The sequence below is a fragment of the Herpailurus yagouaroundi genome, unplaced genomic scaffold, assembly GCF_014898765.1.
Source record: "Herpailurus yagouaroundi ecotype Mexico unplaced genomic scaffold, PumYag 163, whole genome shotgun sequence".
Lineage (NCBI taxonomy): Eukaryota > Metazoa > Chordata > Mammalia > Carnivora > Felidae > Herpailurus > Herpailurus yagouaroundi.
Window position 1 is genome coordinate 27,355,897 of NW_024412404.1, and position 13,618 is coordinate 27,369,514.

The window sequence follows — 13,618 nt, forward strand, 5'->3', positions numbered from 1 at the left end:
GCCTACTGGGCTCAGGGTTGGGTGCTTGGCAGAGATGTATCAGACATGGTCCTCATCCTCAAGCAGACTCTAACAGAGCCAGACAATTCATAAATGGGTATGATGGAGCCCAGGGGGCTATGGAAGGGCACTGAGTTCCCTACGTCCTTTCTGTGGTTAGGGCAAGGCTCAAAGGCATGGCTCCAGCTGGTTTTATGAGTCCTCAGTGTCAGTGACCACTATACCATTGGCCATAATATTGACAAGGACTTGAGAAGAAAACTCTAGACGTAAACATTTCAGGAGGTTCAATGGGGACATTTCTCCTCAGAAATTCCCTTCAGAGAGACACCGTCAATTCTTTGAGCCATATACAATCATTCAAACCTCTGTACTCTGCCCTCTACCAAGTGATATCCAAATCTTCTTCATGGGGACAGGGCTGGCCTGCCTGCCCTGTCCAGGCCCCATGTCTGGAGCCAGAGGCAGTCTCCAGGCTGTGGAAGGAGTCCAAAGGGTAAGTCAGCCAGTTTGTGTCAGAGAAAGCAGTATCCAAACACATGACTGCAGTATGCAAATAGCCAGGAATTTGTAGTTGTGTGAAAACACAAGAGACCTATGAGCCATCTAATAAGAAGTGGGTGTCTTAGGTCTTGGAGTACCTTCGTTAGTCTTCAGAAGATAGCAGGTTAAGGGTGCTGGGGTGTGCAAACTCTGGCTGAGCAAATGCGGATGGGCAGGCAGTGACCTCAGCGTGGAGTGAAATCAATTTTTATTGCTGCAGGGCACCATTGTCTCCTGTGCGGGAGCCCACTTGTCTCTGTGGAATGTCAACGGACAGCCACTGGCCAGCATCACCACGGCCTGGGGCCCTGAAGGAGTCATAACCTGCTGCTACATGATGGAAGGGCCAGCATGGGACACAAACCATGTCATCATCACTGGAAGTCAAGATGGCATGGTTCGGGTAGGTGTGTCTTGGGCAGAATGAAGGCAGAATGAGTACAAGAAAGTGGTCTTTGTTCTCACTTCCTCCAAGAGCCCAAATTTATAGGCTGCATTTGAGACCAAATGGTATGCCAGACTAGGTCTTCATGGCAAGGGAGGGCAAAGGCAAGGCTCTCTCCAGGCAAAACGTAGATAGATAGATAGATAGATAGATGATAGATAGATAGATAGATAGATAGAAGATAGATAGAATTATGTATATAATTGTATACACACATATACTCATGAAATGAAATAAACATTTATCAGCACAAGGTGTGAAAGCTGAATGGTCAAATGCGTAAGAACATAGCCCAGTGCTGAAAAGAAATATTTGGGCGATCCATTCACATACTTGCCCATCCATCATCCACCTATCTGTTCACCCACTAATCCATCCAACTATACCTATTCATCCATTCATCTCTATACCTATTCATCCATTCATCCATCCTTTCATCTATCCATCCAATAATACATCTACCTACCTACCCAACTATTTATCTCTCTACCATTCCTTCCTTCCTTCCCTCCCTCCTCCTTCCGTCTCTCCATCCCTCCCTTCCTCCTTTCCTTCCTTCCTCCATTCCTTTCCTCCTATACAATGATCTATCCTTCCATATACCTATCAATTTACCCATGAATCCATCTATACATCCAAATATTTTTTATCTGTCCATCACCCTCACTCTGGCTCTGTACCAAACTCATCATACAAGCCACAGGGAACACAGAAATTAATAATAGGCCATTATCCTCCAGCTGATCATATCCTAGAAGAGAATACAAACGGAAAATACATGTATGCAATGCATGCTATGACCATGATAATCAAAGAGTGCCATGGACCCTCTGAGGAAAGCCATGGAGAGGGAAAGCATCAATAAACCAGGAAGAGAACGAAACAGAAACATTGAAGTGTGAGGATTAGCCTGGGAAGAACAAGGCAAGCTTTCTGAGACTGACAGGAGGGATGAAGGAATGAGTAAAGATAAGGAATAATTCAGAGGCTCACTTAAGAAACTGTCAACTGAATTCCACAGTTTAAAGGAAATGTTGACTGAAGGCCATAATGTATTCAAGAAAATGTCCATTGATTGCTTCAAATGTTTATGAAAGCTGGCTGAGTGCCATCATGGCTAAAACTTGGCCTTGCTTTGCATGGGTGTCCATGCCCCAAGGCTCAGAATAATCATGGAGATAATACTTGCTGAATAAATATGTGGTGAGGGTCCAAAGGGAGTATGGATTTATTTCTAACAGAGAGACATGAGAGGAGATGGCAGTATAGCTGAGTCCCAAGAATGAAGAAAAGTTACAGCATATGGAGAGGCCAAGCAGGCTGAGGGGTCACTGTGTGTGGGTGGGAGAGACAAGGCTGAGGAGGGTCCCTTGAGAAGCCCCATTTGTGGGCTAGGAGGGGTACATCGTCTCTGCAGAGAGCAGGGCATCCTGGGCTAGCCAGAACATGAGTAGGTCAGGGAGGCCTGGGCTTGGTGGGGTGACTCACACTGTGGGTCAGTCAGAGGAGCTCAGGCTGGCCAAGCAGCAGGTGCATTTTTTTTTTTGTGGGCCCCCACGTCATGAGTGAGAGACTTTCATGCACGCAGCACTCATTCATCCAACATAGCAATTGAGCTCCTGGAATGGCCCAGGGCTGGGTTAGGCCTGGTGTGGAGTTCAAAAAATCATTAAGAGTAGGCTGATCCTTGCCCTTTGTCAACATAACATCTGGATTCAGCAAGTGAGAAGCCATATGCAGTCAGCATGAGGACATTAATAGAAGGGCGTGCGACCAAGAGCCAGACACAGAGAATGGGAAGGCCTAGCTGCTAAGTGGTGAGGGAGGCCTCCAGGGATGGCGGCAGCAGGGTGAAAGGGCATTAGCTAAGTAAAATGACAATAAACTAGCTGCTGGGTCTCATCCCTGCAGATGAGAGGTTGAGGACGGAGGCACTATGGTCACAGGAGGGCAGAGTAAACCCACCTAAGCTTCAACGGTGCTCTACTGAAGCCTAAGTAATTTTTTGTCCCCAAGAATACATTAGTGTTGGAAGTGAAAGGGGACCATATTCCCATGCCTTCCCTCAGGGTCCGTTGGATGTGAGGGAATGGGATGGGCCCGAGGCCACAGACAGGATCATTTCCCCAGCCATTGGCCCTTTCTCTTTTCTGGACAGATTTGGAAGACTGAGGACATGAAGACATCTGTTCCCGGGCTGGTAGCACCAGAGGACCCCTCAGCTCAACCTCTGAGCCCAAGAGGTACCTGCCCTGCTAAGGGTGTGGGGCCTTCGCCTTGCAGTCTTCACTCCCCCCTCCCCTCCCATAGCTCCATTCAGTCCTACGGAGTCCAGGGAAGCCATGGAATCTCTCTGGATGTTGTCAAGTTGGGGGGACAGAGCACAGTTTACTGCAAGCTGCCGGCAGAACGTGAAGCAGCGTGGAGTAGTCCCGTTGCATCCTGGCCCCGTCATGCAGGGACCAGCAAGCTCTGGGATGCTCCCTGGACATGTGAACAGTCGTGGCGGTTTTCAGGGGCTTCTGAGCCTCAGAACCTTACAGAGCTTAGTTTGATGTTCTCCATCTGCCTGATGACTCCTCAATGCCAAACTTCCCAGCCCAGGGCCTGGGTCCAAATGCCTATTTGCCTGGACAGCCAGGCTGCAGAAAGAGAAAAGGAGGGGCCAGGAGGGGCCTTGCCATATGCCTGGAGAGAGGAAGTGGTTCCATAGCGCCCCGGCCTGCCCTGGTGATCCTGGCTCCGTCCACCCAACTCCCCATGGCAAGTTCCTCAGAGTGGGTCTGGAGGTCCTCTACATCCACAATTCCCAGGAGCCTTATTAAAAATGTAGATCTGGGTCCTGTTTTTACCTTAAGCCCCGGCAAAAGATTGGGGGTTGCTAGATTTCCATGTCTAACAGGTCCCCAGGTGAGTGTGGTGTGTACCAAGGTAAAAGAACGACTGTTCTGGAACCCTCTTTGGTTTGTGGCAGATGGGACTGACGTAAGAAAATCTGTTCTCTATTCTGCCATCATGGCCTCTGGTACCATCACCACCATGGCCACCACTGCTCAGCTTGCAGGGAGACGGCTGACCCTGAGCAGTCTCCATCGTGCATACTTGCCGTGTATTCTCTAATTTGTCACGACAACCCCGTGAGATAGATTTTACTATGCTACCCATATGAAGGATTAGGAAATTGAAGCACAGAGGCCTAGGAGCTTTCCCAGAGTTACGCAGAAGCGTAGGATTACCATCATTCTCACTTCTGTCCCCAGAGCGGACAAGAGCAACCTCAGACCAACTTCAGACTGCCAGGCGAATCTCAACCGCAGATACTGCCATGCATCATCAACAATAACACCACCCCTGATCACAGGCACAAAGATCACCAGCAAAGCCATCACCTCCTTCTCTTCCACCACAGCTGTCCCAATAGCCCCCAACCATCACCTCCTCCAGCGCAGCCGGCCTTCTTTCTCAGCTCCGTCTTCATCAAAGATTTTGGCCCAGAACCGAGACATTTTTCTTGGTGTCGCCCATGATGAAAGGAAACATGTTACCATGAAGTGTGACTTCTCCTGTCATCATGAGTTCTGGTTTACTCGTATCCCAAGACCCATGATCATTCACGGGACAGAATTTATTAGAGTGCTAAGGGCTGCCTTCTGAAAAGAGTAGCCATCTTCAGTTAGTTCCTTTCTAGAATATACTCCACACCTTCCTGATTCATTTAATCATCCATTTATTGTTCTTTCGTCACACAAACATGCACAGACATCTGATCAGCCCTTACTGGGTCCCAGGCTCTACACTGAGAATCCCTTCCTTCAAAATAACACCATCTGGGCACCCTTGTCAATAATGTGGGCAGACCCAAAGCAGTGACCTCAGAAGGATCTACAACCACATTCACTTCATTGTGCCTAGTACCTTGAGGGTCCTTTGGGACTCCAAGGAATCACCCCATCTCAGGGTAAAAAGAAAGATGTGTGGGGTTTGAACATTCTAAAAAAACTCACAACACTTCTTTGAAGAACAGGGGCCAGACTTTCTCCCCTATTTCTCCCACCCAGTTGGAAGAGAGCTAGCATACAATCCTATTCCCCAGCCTGATTATGAACAATTCTGTGGTACACCTGCACGAAAGCATGCCAGTTCAGTCCTTGGCTCCACTGCCCATTTCTGAAGCTATGGAGGTCCCATGAGGCAAAGGTTGATAAATGGATGTCTGAACAAGAATGCTGGATGGATGGAAAGACCGATGAATGAAGAGCACCTCAAAGACCTTCCACTGGTTCTGGAAGTACCAATGCATTCATGGGTTTCTGTTCAGGGTCAACAGTTGTGCTGAGATTGTACTCATTGGGAATGGGGTCCAAAGAAATGGGAAGTGACATGAAAAGCAAGAGGCAGGGCTCTAGACCTAGTTCTATGCCCAACAATTACTCTGTCCCTCGGTTCCCCTGCCCCTGACATGTCAGGATGTGCAGGAAGTACCTAACATGAAAAATAACAGACATAGACAAGAATCTGCTCAACAAAATGCAGGATGTTCTTATCATTTTTATAGGCTGGTAAGAGCCTTCTTCCTTCATATACCGGCCGATGACATTACAGAGCTCACAAGACTGTTTCAGGCTGGCAGCAGCCCCATCACGCCTGGGTCCACATCCTTCCCCTGCTTTTTGTCCCGACCGTCTGAGGTCACCACCACCAAATAGAAAACAAGTGCCAGGGTTGTGATTACAGTTTAAGGGAGGATTCAGGTGAAATGGCATGAGCACATGGATGTATTCGTGAAAATCAGGCTGGACCACAGTGTAGAAATAGAAAATCCATTTGCAGGCTTACAAACCTCAGCCTGTGGAGGTCTCGTTGTTCTCCGAATATTGCTCAAACCCGTTTTGCTGGAAGGTGACAGAATCAGGCATGGCACGTGGATGTTTGTACCTGTGTCCTGTTGGTGTGCATGTTGCTATATCCCTCAGATGTCATAAGGGGCAAGAAAAGAAAGCTTTGGAGATATTGAGGATGCCTCGTTTGTGTACAGACATAATCTAATTTCGGCCCGGAATTCATTTATTTGTCATTTGAAACAAGGACCAACCCAGTCAGAGCACAACGTATTTTAGGAATCACCTCGTAGACTTGGACTCGACCTGGAACACACAAAGGGCTCCGGGAAGGCTTGTAGTGTGGCCTTTTGTACACACACAAAATGTGCACGCATTTCCCGGTGCACAGGCCTCTCCGTGCACGTAGGAGGCCACCCTGGGACAGCTGGGACAGCTGTGTCGTTCCTGCCCTGACTCTGAGTGACTTCGTAGGGATGTACCCAGCTGATGTCTCTCCCTCTCGCCCTCCATGTTGAAGGAATTACTGTCTGCCCCCAAATGCAGTCATTAAAATGAGTGAAGTAACAATCATTGAGTTATATTTTTTGAAAAAACGTTCTCAGCATTTAATTATTGGTTGTGGCGTGAGAGAATTTAGATAAGTTGATAATGCCGACTTTATGTAATTTATTTTTACTAGGCAATTACGGGCTGCGTTACATCCTGGCAGCAAGGTATTGTGGGGCATCTTATTAAGCATAAAGCCAGTAAACACTGATGAACAATTTTGCTGAACTAGGCATGCAATTTAGAAAGCAATAATACACAAATCCAATTTGGTACACAATGGATACCGCAGCCCGTCAGCACATGTAACTATCACAGCCTGCAAATTAAATTGGGACGGCCCTTTTTGCAACGGCACAGGCCAAGATTAAATATATTTTCCCCTCAATTTAACAAGTTGCTGACCACAAATATAAATATGTGTGTATGTGTTTGTGGCTCTGCCCGTGGACATCCACGTGCATGCATGGGTTTCCTAATCGTTCTCTCGCACGATCCCCACAGGTCACAGGTGGGAGAAGAATCTTGCCCTCTGTCGAGAGCTGGATGTCAGCCTTGCTTTGACAGGGAAACCCAGCAAGACCAGCCCTGCGGTGACAGCCCTAGCCGTGTCCAGGTAACCAAGGCCTGGCTCCTTCGGGCCTCCAGCAGCTCAGGGCTCAGGTGGCCTGGCCCTGGAAAGTCGCCTCACTAATGTAGGCACCAGGGAGGGCCCACCTTGCACAAGAGGCAAATGAGGAGCCCACGTAGGGCCCTAGGAAATGTTTTTTAACACACCCATGTTCGTGCTCTCTCTCTCTTTCAAATACCCGTGGATTCATAAAGAAATGTAAAAGGATATAGCTTTGTAACTTCATGCTGGGGAGGCACTGTTTTCCTGAGGCCCGCTACCGATGCTAACATTTGGTGTGATGAGTATCGTACATTAAAAAAAAAAAAAAGCGCCTTTTGAGAGCTCTAAGCCAGTGTAGAATAGCCAAGTGTCAGCCACTACACTTGATAGACATTATTTGATTCTTCATAATTACCCAATGGAGGTAAGTGGTCCTTTCTGTCATCAACCCATTGCGCACACTGGGAAGTGGAGTCTCCGGAGGCCGCGGGCCTTGGAGAGGCCCTTCCCTTCCTCCCCCACTGCCCTGCAGTTGCTGGCTCAGAGTCTGTGGTGGTGGGAACCACACAGTGTTCCAGAAGCCAGGCTGAAATGAAGTGGGCCAGTGTAGGACATGGGAAAAGGGGGCCGGAGAGTCCGGAGCCCGAACTCTGCTGGAAAACTTGCCATTCGTTTGTAAGGGGGCCAGACTGTCTCTTCACAGGACAAAAGGCACACTTGGAGATGCTGGAGAGAAAAGTCAGGGCCTCACCCTGCTGCCAGGAGCCTGGGCATCTTGGGGAGTCCCCCCATACTCATGAGGGGTGCCACAACCCTCAGAGCTCAGAAGTTCCCCCTCTTCGGGGTCAAAGCATTCTCCAATTCTCCCAGCCCCCGCCCCTGCCTCAGGTGGAGGTCACGTGCAGGCCCCACGGGGTCCTGGACCGAACCCGCCATGTCACAACGTCCTGAGTGCCAGCTGGGATGAGTGGGACCCACAGGCTTGGCTCTAACACTCCTGTCTGTTCCTTCTCTTCCCAAGAAACCAGACCAAACTCCTGGTCGGCGATGAGAAGGGGAGAATATTCTGCTGGTCTGCAGAAGGGTAGGAAGAAAGACAGTGGAGGTCAGGTGGAGTGAGCGGCAGGTGCCCTGAGTGGCGGCAGCAGCACCAGCAAAGGGAGGCTGTCGCGGTGCCTGGGGCACAGAAGACTCTCCCCTGAGGAAGGGGCTGCTGGCCATCAGAGCTGCACACCCCGAGCCACTCCATGGCCCATGCGACTTTGGCCTTGGGTTGCCCAAGGACACACTCCATAAAAAGGAGAAGAGCACCTGGGAGCCTGGGAGCAGCGATCTGGAAACTGTGACTCACTCACAAGCTGCCCACGAACTCACAAGACTCACCTTTTCAAAGGGCTTATTACACTGAAAAAAAATTGGGTCACTTGCTGGAAGCTAATGGGAAATATTGGATTGTCTTTATTTTATTAAAACGACTGTTTTCAAAATGCAAGAGGGCTCGTGAGTGTAAGATCACCACCCTTTTCCACTCAGGTGTTCGCATCCCATACCTAGAAAGGCAGGAAGGTCTCAGGGAAGCACAGCCCACCCTCAGAGTGTTTCTCAGGCCCTCCTGCCTCCCTCTCTGGAATCTGGCTTTCCTGCAGGCTTGCCCGCCAGACAAGGTTCGTGGGGAGCGAGGGGCTATGCTCAGGAGGCCCGGCTAACGTGGCTGACAGGACGTGAACGTGAGTCCTCTGGCAAGCATAGGGAAGTCAGCCTGGGGGTGAGGGAGAGGCACGCTGCCGAGGTGTGCCTACCCTATCTCTGTGCCCCAGAGAAGACTTGGGCTTGGCAGGCTTTTCCCAGGGCCTGACCTTTCATGAGGGTCAAGGATCCCCGTCCACATGTTGATGTGGAGCTGGAGCTCCTCCTGGGAAAATTCGGGCTGCTACGTGACTTGTGCTCTCCATCCGAGAAGATGGCAGGTAGGGAGTCAGCTGAGCCCCTCTGAGGAATTCCAGTGCCTTCCAAGGCACCAGTCACTCTCAGTCCTGTTGTTGGGCACTGAAGGAATCACCCGATTCCAATGCCTTCTCTCCACCCCCAGACTTTCAGAGCTCCTTGAAAGGCAATTCACCTGCCTCTTCAGTGAAATCAAGTCCGGGCGGGTGCACGGGTTGCAAATCTCCTTAGCAACTCCCCTCCCTGAGATTTTTCCCTCCAGGGAACACAATCCTTTCCATATTTCTGCAAGCCCTGCAGAGGCCCTGATGAGTGTCCCCATTCAGCGTAGCTCAGGGCTGGGAATGGCAAGAAAATGGACTTGATGTCTTATGGCCTGGGTCGCCTGGCCTCCAGGGGCAGTGAGTCAATTTAAAGATAAATCTTCAGAACGGACAGGTGGTACGCAGCTATGTCAAAGACAGTGAGTGAGGGATGGTTAGCAAACAGTGAGCTATCTGTAAACTTTGAGGTCTTTGCAAAGGGCAAGACAGAGGACGAGGTGCTTCTCAGGTCCACTGCCCCCCTCCCTGGGTGAGAAGGGCCTGTGTCTGACCCCAGGGCCAAGGATCGCACCGCCTCCAGCACTGTCTGCATGCCTCGTAGCAGACGCCCCATTTGCAATCCCTTGTCAGTCTGGGGCTGCACGGAAGGGCCATAAATTGAAGATTGGAGAGCGCCCCTCCCCAGGAAAGCCAAGAAACAAGTCATAAATATCAAGGCTGGGTGTGCTGTCATGTTTCAAACACCATCCACAGCATTTACCTAAGGCTGAAAGGTCTGCTGGCCCAAAGGCTGTCTTGGGCGCATTCACTTGACAAATATTTCCTGGACGCTGCCTTTTGCTTGCCCACATCACTAGGAAAAGGGAGGGGTGGGGGTCAGGTCTTGTTGGAGTCTTGGGGATAAGATATCTGTGCAAACAAATGTGACTAGGGGTGGAAGGGCTAAAAGAGAGACATCCCATGCCTTAGGGAGGACCTAAGCGATATTGTGCCTGTAGTAGTCTGCTCAGGCTTCCAGAACAAAGTACCATAGGCTGGGGAGCTTAAACACAAAGATTTTTTGGTTCTGGAGCCTGGAAGTTCAAGATCAAGGTCAGCAAGGTTGGTTTCTCCTGAGGCCTCTCTCCGTGGCTTGTAGATGGCTCTGTCTCTCCCTGTGTCCTCACATGGATCTGTGTGTGTGTGTGTGTGTGCGCGCATGTGTGCGTGCACACTAATCTCTTCTCATAAAGATACCAGCCATGTTGGATTAGGGTCCATCCTAATGACCACATTTTACCTTACTTACCTCTCTAAAGATGTTATCTCCCCAAATTGTCACATTCGGAAGTACTGGGGAACAGGACTTCAGCATAGGGATTTTGGTGAGACACAGGTCAGCCCATAACACCGGCTGAAGTAGATGGCCCTGGAGCAAAACTTGGAAGGGCAGATAGGACTTAGCCTTGTCCAGCTGGAGAGCAGGATGTTGTAGGAAGAGGAGGCAGCCTTGGCGAAGGCACAGGGCATGCCAGGCTGGAGTTAGAAAGAAGGAGCAGGAAAAGATAGAGGTCTCAAGACAGGTAGTGAGGGGCTTCCTTAGCCTCTGGGGACAGAGACCCCCGCGTTCGGCTCACTTTCACTGGCTCAGCTGGAGACAGTAGCCGTGCCCAGCTCTTGCAAAGTTAAGCTCCTCCTCATGACAATTGTTTAATAACTGTCAGACCAGCCCCCACCCCCAGCCCCATCACTGCGATAACCCACACTCCCATCCTGGGACGGTCTCAGCTCCGTTCACCATTCCAAATAAATGCTACTTTCCCACCCATTCATCACAGTAATTCTTGCCCTGACCTTTTTCGGCTCTCCCTCTCTGCTGAGAGGCCAGGGAAGAGAACCCAGTGCAATGGACATGCCTCCAATTGCAGACAGGAAAGCAGGTTTTCCATTTCAGTCTTCAAAAGTGCAAGATCAGGGTGTGCATTTGAATCAACTCTCCGGGAGATAGCTTTACCCACTGTGGGTGCCAGCAAGGCTCGAGCCGTGCCCACGTCTCTATCTGGACGGGCCTGGGCCCACCTGGGACAGCCTTACATTAAAAAGCATTCATTGTTTATCAGAAGTTTAAATTTAACTGGATGTCTCGTATGTGTATTTGTTAAGTCCCAGTCCCCTGCTTCCTGGACGTTCTAGAGACAAGGAAGGATGGTAGCCTGCCCAAGGACCCGATGCCCCCATAAGTACTCAGTGCATGATGGGTGAATTGCTTCTGTGAATTGCTGGAAACTGATGGGGGGACTTCAAGGGGTTCTTTGTGCCACTGACCAAGTTTCCAGGACCCCGTGGGTCTCACTGGCCCTCGTTCTTCATGGGCACAGTCTCCTGCCTGACACCGACCCTTTGTTTTTGTTCCTTTATGCTCTGCGCTCCAAGGAGAGAAGCCCAGTCCCCGGAAGCCACTCAGGACAGCAACTGCTTCCCCCAGGCTCAGCCAGCAGCCAGGAGCCGAGTCCTGAGAACCCAGTCACGGGGCCTGCAGAGAACTCAGAGATTGGATTTGACCACATTAGCATGCAGCCGAGCAGGGCACATTTGGGGAGGAATAGACTCTTCATATGAAAATCCTGATGAAATTTGTTTAGCATAAAATCAAATCTCTCTAAGCCAAAATCAGTTTTGCTTTAGTAAGTTCTGGGTACGTATCACATGTGCAGATCCAGGGTATGTGTGTGCGTGCGTGTGTATGTGTAATTGCTTACACGAGTGTGTCGTTTCCATTTCACTCTTAAGGGCTGCTGCCCATAGCACCTTCATAGTCTTCTTAGTAAACAGGAGGATTTCCCAAACTGTCTCTTTCCCCCAAATCCCCAAAGGCGAGAACACTGTGTTGCCCCAGGCTGAGATCTCTGTCTCCCGACTGGTCGATACAGACACCCCTTGTCTAAGACCCACTATTGCCAGTTGTCAAAAATGATTATCTTAAATGCACCACCCTGCAAGGACTCCAGGTCACCTGTGCCCCAGTCCTGTGCAGGACACACTGGGCAGCCCTCTGTCTTCACTCAGGAAGTAGGCACTGACGAGTTCTCACTGACATCAGAGTGATGGCTGACGTTAACTATCCACCCAGGCAATTGTTCACTCGTTCATTCATTCATTCATTCATTCACTAGCATTGCCCAAGGGACCACTGAGTGTCTGTTCCAAGCCAGGCTGGGACCTGATGGAGAGAGGCTGAGTCTGGACACGGATGCCTGAAACCGAACCCCTAAGAGCCCGGAGACGTCAGTGGTCACACAGCCCCTCTAATTCTGCTATTTTACAGGTAGGGAAACCGGGACCCAAGAAAAGGAAAGGACTTAACTAAGGTCTTGTAGCAGGTCAGTGACAGAACCTGGTCAGGGCTCCAGACACGAGTACCCCCTCTGATGTACCACACGGCCTTGTGTTCCTTCAAGGGCTGGGTGCACATGGGCAAATAGAAGCCTAAACAGCCTGCCTCCAGGCCCTGGAACCTTGGCGCCCTACCTTCTCTCCAGTGCCTGGGTTTCCAAGAATAGCTGCCCTACCCCACCTCGTGACAAAACACAGGATGAAGAGTGTGAGTAAATGCTTTGGGAAGAATAAAAAAAAAAAAAAAATGGTTTGGACATTTTGTATCAGAAGAGACCAGCTTGAATACCCCCTGCAATGAGGAACTCACTGCCTCAAACAGCAGCTCTCTGGGACCTCGAAGTTCATCCTTCCCACTCGGAGCACAAGTCACCGGAGGCCCCTGCACTGGGTAGCCCGCCCCTGGGAGCAGAGGCTGTGAGATGGCACTTTCTGACCCCACGCCACTCTCGGGCTCGGTGTCCCTCCGCCCCAGTTGTCCTTCCTTTCTGTTGTTCTGTAAGATCGGACTGACAATTACAGATTAAATGAGGTACTGATTAAGACTGAGATTAAATGAGGTAATGTGTGCAAAGCTCTTACCGCAGAGCGGGAGCTTAGGAAATGCTTATTATTGTGGTTAGGATTGTTAATGTGGTTTCTCACACCGGGCCTGATAGGAGGAAAATGGCTTTCCTTTTCTTCTCTCTCCTCTCTGGGGCATTATCCCTTCATTCCTACGCTTCCAGAATTTTTCTCATTCCTGTTCGTGATTTCTCTACACCACCTGTATCAACTACAATTACTTTCATGCTGTCTTTAACTGCACTCGTTTTGTGAACTTGAACCTTATTTAAGCATTAATGTCTGTGAAATCACAGGTGTGATGTACAGTCTCTATTTTTTTCTAATTACATAACAAATAAACGCAAAAAAAGAACTCTTGTCCATGTACCTCCTACAACCACCTCCCGGTCCTGGGTCTCTTAGATACAACGTCGAAAGTATAATCCATCAAAGAAAAAGTAGGTAGACCAGACTTTGTCCAATTCAAGATCTTCTGTTCTTTGAAGGATACTGTTAAACAAAATAAAAGACAAGCCACAGATTGAGAGAAAATACTGGCAAGCCACACATCTGACCCAGGACTTGTATCCAGAGTACATTTTAAAACTCCCAGAATTAGGGGCGCCTGGGTGGCTCAGTCGCTTGGGCAGCCGACTTCGGCTCAGGTCATGACCTCGCGGTCCGTGAGTTTGAGCCCCGCATCGGGCTCTGTGCTGACAGCTCA

The 13,618-nt window shown here is 49.8% G+C and overlaps 1 protein-coding gene across 6 annotated transcripts in view; it reads left to right on the forward strand.

Moving 5' to 3' along the window:
* The window catches only part of WDFY4 (WDFY family member 4), a 295,803-nt gene extending 287,323 nt beyond the window's left edge, over window positions 1-8,480 (forward strand). For 5 of the 6 annotated variants that reach the window (XM_040485696.1, XM_040485698.1, XM_040485700.1 and 2 more), the window contains 4 exons: window positions 764-946; window positions 3,147-3,231; window positions 6,880-6,991; window positions 8,010-8,480. In XM_040485696.1, coding sequence (XP_040341630.1) covers window positions 764-946; window positions 3,147-3,231; window positions 6,880-6,991; window positions 8,010-8,076 — 447 coding nt within the window. In that variant the 3' untranslated portion in view covers window positions 8,077-8,480. Of the gene's footprint in view, window positions 1-763; window positions 947-3,146; window positions 3,232-4,248; window positions 5,375-6,879; window positions 6,992-8,009 lie in introns of those variants that run through there. The other variant, XM_040485701.1, reaches the window with a different exon arrangement.
* The last annotated feature ends 5,138 nt before the right edge of the window (window positions 8,481-13,618 follow it).